Source organism: Anarhichas minor, unplaced genomic scaffold (genome assembly GCF_050575085.1).
Source record: "Anarhichas minor isolate MPS153535 unplaced genomic scaffold, ASM5057508v1 ptg000024l, whole genome shotgun sequence".
NCBI classification, from domain to species: Eukaryota; Metazoa; Chordata; class Actinopteri; order Perciformes; family Anarhichadidae; genus Anarhichas; species Anarhichas minor.
Window position 1 is genome coordinate 7528352 of NW_027466470.1, and position 17643 is coordinate 7545994.

Genomic DNA, 17643 nt, shown 5'->3' on the forward strand with positions numbered 1-17643 from the left:
TCTTTTGGTTTAACACCTTCAACACCTCCACAGCAGACATGCCACACATTAATGCACTATTTCCATTACTGATGTTGCTGATCTACACACTCCATTGTTTATTTCCAGTTGACTGTAGTTCAATAAAATGTGTTGCTTTTAAGTATAACCTTGCGTGGACTTACTCCTTGTCAATTTCCCTGAGCCGGTTTGTGACAAGGCAAACACAAAAAAACAGCCCATGATACACTTCATTAAAAATGTGAAAGGGTAAAATATAAGGCAATTTATCAAATCTGCCATTTGGAATGAATTTGAATGGGGTTGTCAGGGTTTCCAAATGTCCTAACCGTCGTGGCAGAAAAGTTGTCATTTGTCGCACACTTTCTGCCCCGGCGGCACATTCTGAGGTTTTTTCAAATGTGAGAAACGTGAAAAACGTGAAGTATGCTCCATGATAGAGGTTGCTCTTTAAGTCTGACCTGGTTGCCCCTTTTTTCATTGTTTCACCTTATTTATGAGAAAAATATGCCCATTTGAAAAACTGTCATTTGAGTATCACTTTCTATTAATTCATCCTTTCACAATTTTGCTTCCCGTTCAGGCATGCTAAGTGCTAGAGGATGCAAACGATGATGGGAAATCATACATTGCTCTTGAGTTTTTAAAATCAATTATTTTGCTGCTTTGAGCACCACAAGCTGAGTGTCATATGGTCCCTTGGAGAGAAGGCAGACACATCTGCGGCTGATATCTCTAAAACTAGGCAACTCACACGAAAACAATCTAGACTGAGAAATAGCACTGCAGGTAAGAGGAAAAATGTGTATTTTTTATTTCGGGGGGGGGGGGGGACCATCCCTTTAAGTATAGTTCTTGAGTAAATGTACTTAGTTACTTCCCACCACTGCCCTAAAGCAAATTAAAATACTTTATATTTATAGCATTAATATTCTATACAGCGAAGGACTCACACAGAGTCATAAAAGCCTCCTGTGCTCAGAATACAGCTGATGATAAAAACTGAACTTGAATAAAACTGTGTGTAAACTGTGTGTCTTAATTCAAGTACAGCAGGAGAACTCGGCACATGCCCAAACTTTACAGGACAGCAGCTGCAATTAGGTACATACCTCCAAGGGGTTTTCTTGAAGGCATGTTGTGTTCAAGTAGTCATTACTGGGCCCAGCTGTGTGTTATCAGCCTTTAAAACTGTCAGAAACAGCAGCAGCAGCGTTGGTCTCCTTGGGGTGTGCTGCGCGCTGGAGCTGCTGAAAAGTTGGTTATTGAAAAGCAGGCTGCAGTTCTTGTATCCTACAGCTGCAGTTCATTGCTATAATACAACGCTTCAGCTGCGGGAGAGAAAATACAACAGTTCATCATGTAATATTACTTAAATCAAGGTTCTTCACCTTTTAAAAATATGCTTATTTACCAACCAAAGACTGAGTTTGTGGCTACATTATGTCAGAATCAGTAAACTGAGATTCAGTACTGACAGGGATAAATATTGCATGATGCATCACGTTGTTACATTGATGTGTGACGTGTAAATCGTTATCCTCTGGCTCATAAACCACCGTACCGAAATAACGGACACTAGTTTTGTGCATGATTGTGTTTGAGACTAAACTGTGGGGACAAACATCTTTCACACACTCACATTATTGGGGATCACCTCCAATCTGGACACAACAATTTGGAATACCATTTATTTTACGGATAACACTTTCTTTTGATTTAGGTTAGCAGTTAGTTTTAGCTAAAAGGAGCTGATAGTCAATAGAATGTCCTTGAAACTTGCAAAAACAATGTGTGTGTGTGTGTGTGATTGTGTGTGGCATGGTGCAGGTAGGAGTTTTTACTGAATTCCTCTTCTTACCGTTTATTGTAATTTAGAGAATGTGGACAACTGTCACATTGTTTCTGGAAAGACCAGTTACCGCTGGGTTTTTAGACATGCTAGCCGTGTCAATCGACCACTTTGATCCAGAATGAAAGCCCTCAAAATCTGAAATTATTCAATACAAAACTAATGCTATTCCCATCAGCCGTAGCTGCACTATTGTGCCTCCTAAACATCAGCATGTTAGCATTGTCATTATGAGCATATTAACATGCTAACTTTAGTAATTAGCTGCGTTAGCACAGTGTCACAAAGCAGCTAGCATGTCTGTAGACAATTTTCGAAGCACCACAATGTTCAATTTACCGCTGGAGTATTTGTAGCAATGATTAAAAAACTAAACTGAATCTGACTGCATGGCTATAGCAGTATGGCTTTTTGATTTGATTGTACGAACCCTTCTAGTCACACGTTATATAAAACATTGAGCCATTTGGTTAAGACTCGTATCATATAACCAGGGAGCCTCTTTGCTTGTCATCTGCCTCTCTTTCCTGTCTGTATCTCTACTATTATTCTGTAAATTAAAGGCTGAAAAATAAAAAAAATTAATTGCCTCAAAAACCTGCATTAATGCATCTGTAATTGCAGCGTGCGGTGTTATCTAGCACAACACATATTTGGAGATTATGTGTGAATATAAATGTGCAGATGTAGCAACAAAGAGCTATTTTTATAATGGTGGGACATAAACAGGAGCCAGATGGCTCAACTATGTGCTGCATGTTAGTTAAAACATCTGGATACTGATGTGATGAAATGCTGTGTGCAGATTAGGCTCGCTCTTGGTTAAACATATTCAAAATGTTTGTTGGATGAATAAGACTTGGCGTGGTGCAGTAGTGGTTTGTTGCCATCATCATGAGGTTTTTTACCTTTATCTGTCTGTGACCTCAGTGTGTTTAACTGCTAGAAAGACAATTCTGAAGTTTTTCAGATTTTTTTTTATTTAGAAACCTTATAAAAACGAAAGAGACGAAGCATTATGAGGTTTAGAGTTACAGAAAATGTGAAAAACATTAAATAGGGTAACTCAAATGGAAACAGAGAATGTACAACTGAGAGAAATTCTTGCCCACTAACATAAATTCAAACTACCCCTAATCTATCACACAGCTATACATACGACTCTTTTCTACAAACATACATAAAGTATTTAATACAGTTTCACATGTTCTATGTTGCTTGGCCCTCTTGAATTGTTATCCTTTTATAAAAACAGACCAACATTTTTTAACACCTTTTTAAAAACTGATTAATTTTATAGTTTTGAAAAACTAACTGATATATTGATGACGTTGTGACAGGTTGCGGTCCATGAAGTCCATAAAGATGGGGGACTACAGAGTGAGCTCCATTTCTGACAGGTAGATCATCTAGCAGATGTTGAATCTGTTGTTATTTCTGAAATCTACTTGTACTAGCTCATGACGCCCCTGAGGAAGTCATCAAACCGTGGGACGGCGGCCTCCTTGGCGGGCTCGTCAGCAGCTTCCTCCTCAGCGGCGGCGGGCTCATCATTAACAGCGGCGGGCTCGGCGCGTCGTAGGCGGCAGTGGTAGTCGAGCTCGGGGTCGCAGTCGGGGTCAGGCAGGATTATGCCATCCTTGGCTGGCTTCGGGGCCTCAACGCCGGAGGGTGCAGCAAACTTGCCGCAGTTGGGGTCGAACGGATGGCAGAAGGGCTTGGCTGGAGCCTTGGCCTCGTAGCCAGACTTCACCGGGGTGCAGTCTTTGTCATAGTGCACATAGCAGTCGTAGCCCTCCATGGTCTTGCCGCGGACGCCCAGCTTGTAGCGGACCTGGTTGATTGATTGATTGATTGATTGTTGTTTTTGGTTCAAAACAGATGCAAAGCAGATCATAGAAAGCAAGTGAAAGCATCATGCAACATCCTTTTAATTTCACTACATCATTTAATAAACCGAAAGAAAAGGAATAGACAGTTAAAAGAACCATTCAACAAACAAGATTAAGCCTACACTAGATTAGTCAAAACATCTATCTATTGATTCCTAGTAGCAGGACTTCAAATTCAGACCTGGTGCTCGGGCATCTGCGGAGCAGGCTTGCGCAGAGCAGCGGCGGCTGCCAGTATGCAGAACGGGTTAGTGCGAGGGTCGCAGGCCAGAGGAGCAGCAGGATGTGCGGGCTCGTCATGGGGTGCGTACTCGAGCACGGGCTTGGTGAGGCCAGACAGCTTGGTTGCGGTCAGGGGGTTGCAGCCTCCGTCAAAGAGTGGGTTGCAGTGTTGCTCTTTAGGGGCCTTCTCTGCAGCAAGGGGGGCAGGAGCAGCGATGTTGGTCACACACAGGGGATCGATCGCTGGGTCACAGCTGGGGTAGAGTGGGTGATAGAAGCCAGTGGGGGCTTTGTGGACCAGGGGGGGCATGCAGTAGGGGTCCCTGGGGTCACATTTAAGGGCAGCATAGGATGGGGCTGGGCCAGTGGCTGGGCGGTAGCCATAAGCTGCCCTCAGATGATACTGCAGACACTCCACATCTTCGGGGTTGCAGATCCTCAGCAGCTCTGACCTCTGATCTGCGCTCAGGAAAGGCTCCAGGACGGGGCCGTAGTGGTAGAAGCCAGTGGGGCTCTTCATGGGCATGGGCAGCATGGGGGTGAAGATGGGGGCTGGCACCTTGGCTGGAGCTGGCTCAGGCTGCGGGGCAGCAGCATTGGGGAGAAGGGGGTAGAGGCAGTAGGGGTCGAGGTAAGGGTTGCACATCTTGATGGCAGCAGACTTGATGGGGGCGGGCATCACCAACGCAGCCTTTGGCTTGCTGGTGGACTCGGAGATGCACTCTGGATCATCAGAATCGGCGCACGACTTGTAGATTGCGCTAAGGTGCTTGAGGTAGTGGTTGAAAGTTGGGGCCTCCTCTGATCTGTGCTTGTTCTGCAGGTAGGCCATGTACAGACGATCCAGATCCTCAACCTGAAATATCGGTTAAAAAGGGGACGAAATTAATAAATCTGCTTTGATTCCATACAATTTACACCCCATAGAGAGTAAAACTGAACTAAAAATCAAACTAAAAGACTGTATGCGAAGCTCTAGAACGACTTTCAAACACATTCTCTGAGGAGGAATTCTCTTTTCCAGCTCACAGAGTTGTTACTCATCCATACAGCCTGACTTTTAAATCACAGAGCTCTCACTGGGACTGAGAAGACATGCTGGAACATGACTTGCATTGCAGAGTAATTGAGTATTTTAAGAGGGCCATGGCATATTAGTGCTTTCATATTGTGATTATCAAAAGCTTTTGAATCAGTCTTTTTCTGGCATTGAAAAATAAGTGAAGAACTCTCTTTAAAATGCAAACTGGTTGTAAGGAAAGCTCACTGGGAGAAGCTGAATAATTAATGTGAAACAAACTCCACTCACTCCCTCCTGGTTCTGGCTTTGCATGAAGTACTTGTACCATCCCCAGAAGTCCGGCAGGCGTTTGAACTGGGGCACAGCTAAGACGGGGACGTTCCTTCTGTTGCGAACCAGCGTATTCAGGTTCTCCATGTTATCATCATCAGACACTGCAGGCACTGAGGGGAGAGGAGAGGGAAAGAGTGAACTAAATTAAGTGTGCTGGAGCCTGAATTTACAAATGGTGTAAAAAGATTCAATAGATATGTTTTCATTATAGTATAGAATATGTGTATTTTTATGTCCCCAGACTCACATTGATCTTCCACTGTTTTCCTATTTACAGGCAGAGACAAGCGAGTTTTACTTATGTATGAATAATAAACTTGTATTTATGTGTATTGTAATGTATGAATAGGGGATTTTGTTTGGAGCTAGTGTTCACGTCATGTCATGTTTGTATTGTGATATTTAAGTCAACAAACCAAAAAGCTAACTGTGAAAATCAAATGTGTTTCAAAACACATGAGTAGCAAAATCTTATAATAAGTAAATGAGTTCCATAAAGGAATAGTTCAACATTTTAAAAACAAATGCATATTTGCTTTCTTGCCGGGAGCTAGATGAGAAGATCGATACCTCTCCCATGTCGATCAGTGGTATTGATCTTTTCATCAAACTCTCAGAAAGGAAGCAAATACGCTTCAATTCCCAAATTATCAAACTATTCCTTTAAGATGTAAAAGATTTATGGGCTGAGCTTGTTTGTGTTCAGTTTTAAACAAGTGTTTAAAAAGGTTGTTGTGTCGTAGTTTTTCTTTTTCAGAACTGGAAGAGTTTTGTTTGTGGATAAAATACAAGATGCTCCTTGATATTTGATTTAAATAAATGGATTACATCATATTGTTTGGTGCCTCTTTTATTTTATCTCCACAGGAACAACTTAGAATTCATATGAAGCAACAACATCACAAAGTGCAGCCTCTGTGAAAACTGTACATTCACAAATGTACGTCTGGCAGAGTTGTTGGATCGGATTAGGGCGGCATCTAGTGATTACTTTTATCAGCAGTTAATCTGCTAAACATGTTTGATCAGATTAGGCTAATTACTCGCTTTGTATATTAAATGTCAGGATAAAGTAAATCGTCAAAATGTCCATTACAGACTCCCAGATGCCAAAGAAGATTTCTTCAAAATTCTTTTTTTGATTTTTTTTTGCATAAACAGCAATTTCTAACCCAAAGATATTCAGTTTACTATCATATAAGGCAAAGAAAAGAGGCTGGAACCAGATATAGTTTGGGCCATTTTCCCAAAATAATAATTTTAAAACAATGAATCAATGATGGAAACCTTTGGCAAACCCTTTTTCGATTCAGCTCTAGTTTGGACTTCACCGGATTGAGAGGGTGCGTTGTACTTATTGTGACCACTAAGCATGAAATGTATGTTGTGCTTACTGGCTGAATAGAAGAAAGGAAGATTAGTTGAATGATCCTTTATAACTGGCCATTATTTAAGTTTTAAAGGCACTCTAAACAGCAAATGCCACATGCCACGTCACACAGGTCCTTACCTTCCTCCTGCCTGTGCTGCTCCACTGGAACGGCCCCCAGAAACTCTGTAAAACACGAGCAGCAGCCACATTAGCAGCAGCAGGGACGTTAGCTGACTGGGACCAGATGTTGAGCTTTCCCTCGACATCAGGGAAAATGCTGACTTGCTAATAAGCTCCTGGGTGAAACACGGCAGGTGCTGGGGCTCTGGCGCCCCAGCACAGGCAGCACCCTGCAGATTAAACACCCCCTCCTCCTGCAGACCCCGACGTGCACGCTCTGTTAGGCTTTGAGCCAGACCGGTGGAGCTTGTGCCACTACTGGGGGCCTCCTTAATGTTAACCTGTAAAACTACAAAGAGTGGGCCCTCACACAAACCAATTACACTGTAGAAGTGTAAGGTGGGAGGGAGGGGACCTGTCGCTGTACATCTCTGTTTCCACATGTGGAGTGTCTTCTGCTCCTCCAGGGGTTTCCTTCAGAAGTTTACGAGTATGAGAAAACAAGCCAAGTCAGCTGATTATGGTGGAAACTTCTGGTCCTTCTAAGTTACTAATGTGGAAAATCTCCCAAAGGTGCAGGGACACATTTCTTTTTACGACTCTAGAAAGATTTACAGGTTGCCTTGCACATCAGCATGGCATGTTATTTTAGTATTAAAGAGATGAGGGAAATGGTGTCTCTATAAATCTGTGCCCCAGATTCATGTGCCAATGCTCAGGGACATAGACAAGATTAAAGAAACACTCAGGTCATGAGCCCAAAATGAGGAAGAAGTACTTAAATCCTATACTGAAGTAAACGTATACAAAACAGTGGTGTAAAAATACAAGTAAAAGTATTCAAAATCCTAATTAAGTTAAAGTACAGACATCGTAAGTATCAAAAGTAAAACTATTTTTTGTGCAAAGATACAAACCATGATATTGTTGTAGATTGTATTATTATATATTATCTCTGATGCATTAATGTGAAAGTAGTATTTTAATCAAAGTGGAGCTTACTTTACCTACATTATACTATATTCTGTTGGGTAGTTTATAAGTACCGTGTGTCATGTTTTAGAAACTGGTCATACTTTTTATCTAATCTATCAGATGAACGTAGTGGAGTGAAAACACATTATCTTCCTCTTCTACCCCTCTGACCAGCAGGTCACATAATATGGACGCAATCAAGTGGAGTGCAAGTGCAACATTCCACCAAAATATATTCAACAAAGGCTTTAAAAAGAAAAGAAAACAGATTTCTTTTACACGTTTTTTTTACTGAGTACTTTTACCTCCTCCGGCCTCTGAAAATCCTTCAAATGAAACAATCTGAGAAGGTAATATCACGCTTTTGACTTGAAATGAAAAGCGTGACCTGTAAAAAGGTTGCAGGTGGACACTGAAACCAGAGGCTGGGAACCATTATTATTGTGGAGGAACATTTTTCTTTTCTTTTCTTCCTAAAAAAAATTTAATTTTAAAGATGCTTATTGTAAAATTTCAGAATTAAAGTATTGTAGAATGTGAATTACAATGATGCTTCAGGTCATTTAATTCCCAAAAAGACCTCAGTGTCTTCAGTGAAGTGACTACATCCCTCATGCGCAGTTATAAATGTTACATTTCCAACCGTCTGCCAACTACATCTTTGTGACAAAGATCAGATAAAGTCATAGATACATTTTGAATCAAGTTTGTAGATCAAGTCTCACCTGGTAGTAAAACAATAGCCAACAGGAATCCTGTGTGGATCAGGAAAAGCGATGGTCGTCCAACACGGGCCATTTTCTGTTTTATGTGCTTCTGAGGTAAAAAGACAGAAACAATATTCACTGATAATGTTAGAACAGAACTGTGTTTGAGGAGGCTTTGCATTACAATGCAACTAGACTTGTTTGTCTTGTTGTTTTTTCAGCAAACTGTTTGATATAGAAACGAAAGGCGGTGACACTCGGAACAAAGAGAGAGCTTTTATCTAAATGACTGATGCCAAGACAATGGAGAGGATTGGGGACATGCTGTAATAGAGCTCTTTTTCAGGGATGGCTGAGAGAAAATAGACTTTACTTATGAATGTCAGAATATCAAATAAAAAGACTGAACTTAACAGTCTAACAGCCAAAAGCTTGAAATGTTCTTGTGTCTGTTGAATCACAGCCGCTGTGCTCAAAAAGAGAGATTTTCTTCTGCATGTTTCAGGTTCATAGATCTGAAGACTTTTCATCCAAAGACAATGCCGTTGGAGTTGCAGGCAGTTGCTTTGGCTCTATGAGCTGCACATAAATAAACTTTAGCAACATGCAGTATTCACATCAGTCCTTACCTGCAAGGGTGCTGAAGTTCTGGCCTCCTGGGATCACCTCTGGATCCAGTGGCTCTCTGGATCGAGCTTCTTGAGGGGGTGGGGGGGCTTGCTGCACTGTGGTTGCCTGAACTGTCAAAAGCCTTTACCTATGGGACACACAGGCAGCGAAACATTTTAAAGGAGCCCCCTTGATCATTAAAAACAAAAAGGCATGTCATACGTCTCCGGCATGGCGCCGGGATTGGCTCCTGCGCTGCCATCCGCCCGACGAATAGGGGTCCTGTAATTAGGAGAGGTGAGCAGCACGACTGCTTTCAGTGAAAAAAGATTAACAAGGTGCCATTTAGCAGCGTGTTTCTTTCCTCACAGGTTTGGAATTCGAGGTCAACATGCAAGGGGACATTATATCCAAGCCACTAGTCGATTTTGAGATTTGAAATTTACATTTAAAGGGCTGCGTGGGCGCAAACTTAAAAACTAGAAACTGGCAAATCCACACAGCTTGAGGTCTCTGTTACAGTAGAGCATATTTATAAAGAAGTGCTTGAGGCTATCGAGGTGGTGCTGATAAAACTTTCAGGGAAAAACGTAGAGCAAAAGGTAGTCCTGATGTAAGATACATAACACTATAAATCTAGTGGTAAATAACAAGCAGTAAATAACAATAACCTCCTCCACTCCAGCCTGATAAACTCCCTGTTTTTATTCCAGTGCTTCATCACTATAAAAACAGTCTCCCTGAAGAAATTCACTGCAAAGAATAACAACTAATATTTCTGAAATATCTACTCTGTTGCATCAGTATTAACAAGCGTGTGTCCAGGATCACAGGTGCGTGACTCATCTAAACACAGTAGTGCAACGCTACATCCAAGCAGAAGGTGCACAAGCCTTTTTGATAATGTTTCCAAACTTGATGTCAGATTTCATTTCATTCTCATTGGGCAGACCATAGATGAAATATAGAAGTGTCAGTGAGAAAACAAGTAGTCTTTTATGCGCTCCCTGACGAGTTTTTTTTCTTCTTCTTGCACACGCATGTTTTTTTATCTAACAACACAGAGGAAGCTGGAGTCCTGAGGAGAAGTGAGCCACTAATGAAGCTGCTGCTGCTGCTGTAGATGTGCAGAGCCATTAGGACCAGCATGCCAACACCACTGTTTGTTTGGTACAGGCTCCTAAAGCTTGGATTGTGCCACGTGGCCTGCATGTAAAGGCTCCAGCCTGTGGAAAATATCTTTAAAAAACATTAGCTGGAAAGAAGTGGAACAACCGCAAAAGGCAATCTTTGAAGATATATCTTCCCTTTATATACCTAAACAACAAATACATGAAAATATACAATCATACAGTATCTTTGTAGTGCACCCCCACAGCCCCGACAGATTAAGTATTAATGATATGAATTCAGCGACACCACCCATCTTTGACGGTGTCGTCGTCTAAGGACCCATAAAGCGTCTCATGCTACTTGTGAAAGAAAAACAGACTCTTCTCGATCCACACCGCTGTGCCTTGATAGAGCCTCACAGAGCTGCTAGCATGGCTATATAGACTCTTAGTCTTGTTAATGTCATATAAATTATATAAATGATTGATAACCTCATCCGGTCTAATCTTAGCTTTGTCCTGCACATCCAGAATGTGGGGTTCTTAATTAATAGCGTTCCATAATTGGCATTTAATTCTGCAGAAAGTATTATTTCTGTTCCTTTACGGGTTGAAAGTTGAATTGTGTCTGAACAGGCTTATCACAACTTCCTAATAAAGTTGATTATTTCCTGCTATTACAGACACTTTTGTTAATTGTCCCTGATCCTTGAGCCTGTAAGTGGTTCATTCTACAAAGCTCCATCAGATAGCGCTTTGTGTCTACTGCTAGTACATGCACAATCAAGAGTTTTTACCATTGTCTTCTCCATAACTGTTGGACATTTCTATGCTGACAGCACTGTTCTCTGTTTCCCTGATTCTGTACAGCAGAGCTGTTAAAAACCTGCAGTTTGCATTTTGTCCTCTTCAGAAGCCTCTTATCAGTCTTATGCTGAACAGTAATAAAACACAAATATGCTGTTGGCCAAAACTAGAAATATTATTTACCTTCACATCAGCATTCTCATTGGCAGGCTACTCATATTGAGGGAGCCTCTCGTTATACAGTAATATACTGAAACTGAGAATGAAAAATACTTCAAATCAGAAACTCAGTTGGTCTCTCGCATATTCTGTACACAACCGTTTCTTTTTGACTGTAGTGATGTAATCTATAGGCCCATAGCTGCAGCAAAATCAGACACAGTTATGGCTTCATATATACAAAACACTATTTATTGATTTTTTATCACGAAAAAGTAAAGTGCAGATGCACAGACTGCTGCACACTTATGTGCAAATTCATGACACAACCGAACACACTGCAGATATAAAACCAAACACAGAACGTATGCGACTATCAGACACTGTCATTCAAATCATTTCAGCAGACCATCATTCATCATATGCCATCTGCAGAATGTTGAAGGGCGGCAGCATATGGAGCCTCTGCCCATCACATGTATAATTACGCTGCTAACAGGTGTTCTCCAGCGCACTGAAACCTGCAATCCAGTTTAGAAGCAGTCGAAGACGTGAGCACGATACAGGCTCATAATTTGAACATACCGTATATGAAGAATCCTTGGGATCCTAAGAATTTCACAACATCTGGAGCTGGTGATGGACTTTTTAAGGATGTAAGCCTGAAACTAGGACAACTATGACAGTAAATTGTATGTAATTAGACAGAAAATGGTTGGTTTGCTTTCCACCGAAAAAAAAAGAAGATCGGTAAGTGGCGAGCATATCATCTATCAATTCCACTGGATGTCATCATCATCAAACAGATCCTCAAAATCTGTGAAAAAAAAAAATTAAAAATTAAAAATTATTAAAACTACAGTCTCATGACAGCCGGACAATGAAACACTGGCTGTATTTCAAATGTGTCTGCAAGCCAGACATTTTCTCATAAAGCGTTATAGGTTGAGAGGGTTGCAGGGTGATAAAAGTAAAAGGATCGGCCTTCCTGTGGGTCTGACAGTTTGTGAGGTCAGAGGTCAGCGGCAGAAGTGTATGAACATGCATGAGAATATGTGCCACATCCTCTGTTTATGCCGGTAGCCTTCATTTAAAGGGCCAGTGTGTAGGATTTCTGGGATCTATTGACAGAAATAGAATAGAATATTCGTAGCTAGCGTCCTCTTCACGCCGCGATGCACCGCCATGTTTCTACACAACCTCAGAACGGACAAACCAAAGATACGTACGTTACCTGAAGACCTCGGTAGTTATCTGACATGTTTGTGAAACTGCAGTAACATGAGCCGCAGAGCGGGAAACCGCAGTACTGCCAGTCACCGTCTGACTTCTGTTGCTCCTAAAGTAGCGTTATTATGGTATGGATGGTCTCCGAGCGAGGCGAACGTTATCGGCTCCCGTTACCACAGTCTTACAAAGGGAGGAGTGAGCGCGGGCGTATTCAGATGGCTGCTATCTGCAACCACACCACTAGATGGCACCACATTCTACGCACTGTCCCTTTAACAGTCACTATGATCCAATAGTGGAAAAATAATAATGAAAAATGAGCTTTCATCAGTACTTCAGCGACTATTGCCGTCATTCTTTTCATATTCTTTTGTGGGTTTTTCTAGAGATGCAACGTTCAGTCAATCAACAGAAAATGAGTCGGCAACTATTTTGTTGATTGATTCCTCATTTTAGTAATTTTATAATCAAAAAATGTCTAGTTACGGATTCACAAACATGAGCATTTTGATGCTATTCTTCAACATATTTGATAATAACAAGAGTAATTCGGTAAATTATTACTAGTATTTTTCCCCATTTTAGACATTAAAATGAATCAACTTTGAGAAAATAATCACCAGATTAAGTGTTGGTGAAAATAATCAAAGCTTGCAGCACTGGTGTTTACCGGGTAAAATAAAAACTGATGATTCTTTTAATTTTCAATTGTTCTGCCTCAATTGTTTGATCTGTAAAATGTCAGAAAAGCTCAAAGTGATATCTTGTCTTGAATAATGTTGTTTGATCAGCAGTCCAAAACCTAAATACACCTAAGTTACGATCACAAGAGACAATAAAGCATTGTGTTTATTACATTTCTGTCTAAAAGACGAATGCGGGTTGATTTTCTGTCAATAGATTCATCAACTAATCTTTTCACAGTGAGAAAAACAAAAGGGAGGAATGGGCTCTTGTTGTATTTATAGCTAATCTCTTGAAATCTTAGTTTAAGTAAAAAGAAAAATGTAATAAGAAAACATCTTGTGATCCCCGTGTACTTTAATTTAAACTTTAAGAGGTGTTCTATTGTGGTGTATAAGAACCGTCTACAGTACATTTTGTGCAGACTACACACAAGTCCTCTTTCTGCACAGACGGCTGTTTTAAAAGGTGTCATCAAACACTCAGAACATCAGACAGCACATGACAGAAAAACAACATTTTGGCTCTAATTAAAAGCCTTCACAAACCTACAATGTAAGACAGGTACGCTCAGGTGAAAAAAATCCTTCTGTCATGTTGTAACTGCAGAAGAATATGTTTCTTCTGAAAGTCATATACACTATTAGCCAAAAACATGTGGCTGTCCATACGTACATTATCACAATGTTGCCAAATGTTGGAAGCACCAAAATATCCCTGTTTGCATTGAAGCATTCTGATGGTCAACCCATATTAACTGATTAACTGTTTCCAAAAAGCCTCCCTAGAAAGTAAAAAACATTACAAACATGAGGACTAGACCTAAAGTGCAACACACTAAAGTTATGTTTCCACAAAACCGCTGTAGCCTGAATATTTCAGTGGGAAATAACACAAATTAGCCACTTTTGTCACTTTTGTGACTGTGAAAGAACTGAGCCAGTGTGACACTGATTGTTCAACATTTAAAATCCTTTTATAAATGTAGGCCGGGGGATTTGGGAGCTGCTTTCAATACCCCTGGAGACAGTTAAGTGGTACACATCTCGATCAGAAGGGAATAAAGCCTGCCACCCTAAATTAGCCTCATACAAAGCACATCCACAGAGCTCCTGCTGAGAAGTCTGCGTGGAATCTGTATCGCATATGGCAAGAAGTTGTGGACGTTTGATGTAGCTGCGCCTCGGGACAAGAGATCACACTACATTATAAAACACAGTTAGTAAAAGGGGGGCGGGGGTGAAAGGAATGTTTTGGGGCCAGTAAAGCGAATTCCTGCTGTGAAACCAGCGGCGCTCTGACGCCCAAAAGTGAAATAGCATCATGTACTAATAGATTCAATCTGCCCGGACTATTTCCTATTTGAAGATGACTGACTCCTCCTCAGTTCACTTCAGATTACCTGAGCAGCTAAATTAATTTGCACTGAAACATGATCTATTTGTAAAATCCTGTGAGAGGATCAGTAGAGCCAAAGGCTTGTAAGGCTCCGTCTGTTCATAAAGACACCTTTCAGAAAAAACAGCGACTGCATGCGGTCAAATCCAAACACCAGATTCAAATATCAGACTCTTAATATACAATCTGCCGAGCAGCCTGAAGTCCAAAGTTTCGAGGTACTAATGTTGCAGGAAAACGACAACAGAACAGAGCATTTCTAGTATCCACAACATCCAGTGGTGCTGTAATATGACCAATGGCACCGACCAACTGCTCTACTTGGGCCCCAACTCCTCCCAGATGAAGGCAATAACTAGAGTAATAAACTTTGTCATCTCCAGGCACATGAAGCATTCTTGAAATGCTGGACACGCACCGAGTCTGCAGCATTTCAGCGAAAAATGCATCTTTGGAGACTAGCCCAATGTATCATTATTCATTGTTTAGTATTGATGTGGCAGTACATTATGGCAATTGCCTCACAATTCTTATATTTCATGTGATATGTATGAAATACTTTCAAATCTTAGATGAATTGTGACTTAATCTTAGCTAAACTGACTCAATGTATCTTTGAACTGCTGTGTATCAAATATTTACACATTTCTTTTTTCAATCAAATCATAGACCAGGTGTGTGTATTGAATTTTCTGACAAGAATATAGTACATACACAGCTCTGGTATCAAAAAGGGGGTATTTTTCTATTATAATTGGATTGCTGTTTAAGTAACGCCAATGCCTGCAGAGAACGTGGACTAACTCAACGCACAACAACATTAAATCTGTATTTCCTCAATATTTTATGAGGTGCTCAAGTAGATTGGTGGTTTTGCTGTTGATAAAAAGGTAAATAATGGCTAGTTGTATCTATACGAAGAAATTGTTTACCATTGAAGAAGTCTGAGTGAACGGCCTTTTCATTGGCAGCCAGGTCCATCAGCAGTCCTGTGCTTCCCCCAGCCTGCCAGAGAACAAACATGCAGCTCAGAGGCACACATTCTACCCAAGAAAGACAGCCATGAAAACAGACAATTACTAATACGGACATTTTGTTTGGATACATTTGGCATTATGATTTAGTTGCGGTCCAACATAAATCTGAAAAGACGGTATATGTTGTACTCTTATGTGATGGTTTACACGGTAGATAATGATAAACCCTACTTCTGAATACTTCACAGCTTGTCAATCCAAGAGGCAGCTTTTTGTCAAACTTTGTTTATTGGCCAAGTATGTGTGTACACACTTTAAAAGGTATTTGACTCCAGCTTTAAGTTGCTCTCAATGCATTTACACACAGAACCATTTACATGAAGGTAGAAATACACATACAGCTTAAAAACAAGGACAACGAAGCTGAACACCAAGGAATTTGCCTTGGTGTATAATATATATACATATATATATATACTGTATATATATATATATATAAAGAGTAAATTATAGGGCTGTCCTCGACCAAAGAAATTCTTGTCGACTAACACTCATGCGATTTGGACAATTAAACAATTAGTTGATTTAATCGACAGGTCTGTAAAACTGAATTTCTCCACAAAGAATCACACAAAAGCTCCACTTTAAAACTTGCTTAAACCTGAGATGTGCTCATACGTTTTATGGGAAATAAGTCATTCAGCATGAAAACAAGCTTAAAAAATGACTGATCTTACTCGACTAAGATCAAAACGACCAACTAGTCAACTAAAAGTCAAGGAACATAAATATTGAATATGCAGAAGTTCATAGTATAAAGAATATGTTTAATGCATGTAAAAAAAGTCGGAAAAATAGAAAACAAATAACTATTATGTATACAAGTCATGCTGCGTTTACATTAACATTAAGATTATTGTTGAAATTATTGTTATTTTAGCTATTATTTGCAACATTAAGCAGTTAACGTTAAACGATCATTCAACTATTAACGCATAAGTCTGTAAAAAAGGTTAATAACGGCACAGTCTAGTTGTTACAGCTAACTATAATGTTACGTAACTAACGCTAACTGCACAACGTTACGTAACTAACGCTAGCTGTTTACGTAGCTAACTAAGCTAATGAGTTATCCCGCTAGTTAGCTAACACACCTCATCCAGGTCAACGTACGGTCCCGCGCCCTCAGGAAACATCTCATCCACTGCTGGTTTCATGGTGACCGTCGAGTTTGACTGATCCTTTAGTGGCATCGATGAACCACGGGGTCTTATCGCCAAATATTCATAAAATAGTAAGCTAAAGAAAGCTACACCAAAGTGGCTACAAACAGCCAAGCTAATGCGGTGTCGGGTCAAAATAAATCCGACGTTAAAGTCGAATGAAGACACGAAGGTTCCGCTGCCAGTTTAAGGTGAGCTATAATGGGTAAAATGGTGTCATCAATTATTTTATATACACACAGGTTTTAATATGTATGTAGTCCAGAAGTCACCAAGGAAACCAGTTTGTTAATTAATTCAAAGTACTTTTATTTATTTTGCTTTTTGTGATTTGAGCTGTTAAATGCTGCCAAAATAATTATTAAATAAACAAATAAATAATACACGTAGACCTACATGTTGTGAGGTTAACAATGTATATACTTGACACCTTTAATACCAAGTTTGTTTCTTTCTTTATCTTATTATGACCACTCCCATTGTCCTGGGTTCATCTTTTTCATATATGTTCACATTATGTGTGTGTGTGTGTGTGTGTGTGTGTGTGTGTGTGTGTGTGTGCGTGCGTGCGCGCGCGCGCGTGCGTGCGTGCGTGTGTGCGCATTCGGGGCTATAGAAATCCTGCACACTGATGTTCATACTAAATGTTTTGATTAAACAGATGCTGCACAGAATCATAGAAGATAAGTAAGTTTCACTGACGTTTATTGACTCTAATTAGATGCTGTAAGTTTGTGGTCTAACAGATCAGATTTACTCAGTATTATTTGATTCCAACATGATTCATCAATATGTTTCATTATGACAAAGATAGCAGCTTAAATGGCTTAAACTGTGCAGAACATTATGTATTATATAATATTACAAACAGGGAGGATGCGTTGAATAGAAAGGTGTGTATGACTATTTCACCTACGCTGTTAAAAACACTCACGTCATCAACTATAGTG

General features: G+C 40.3%; 1 protein-coding gene across 1 annotated transcript; it reads right to left on the minus strand.

The window, feature by feature from the left end:
• Window positions 1-2832: 2832 nt before the first annotated feature.
• Window positions 2833-9229, minus strand: and2 (actinodin2). The gene is made up of 6 exons (XM_076098142.1): window positions 9124-9229; window positions 8513-8603; window positions 6831-6875; window positions 5276-5430; window positions 3926-4822; window positions 2833-3686 (listed from the first exon to the last, which is right to left on the minus strand). Exons 2-6 carry the CDS (start codon window positions 8583-8585, stop codon window positions 3306-3308), a joined length of 1551 nt encoding a protein of 516 aa, XP_075954257.1. The 5' UTR covers window positions 8586-8603; window positions 9124-9229; the 3' UTR covers window positions 2833-3305.
• Between the last annotated feature and the right edge of the window lie 8414 nt (window positions 9230-17643).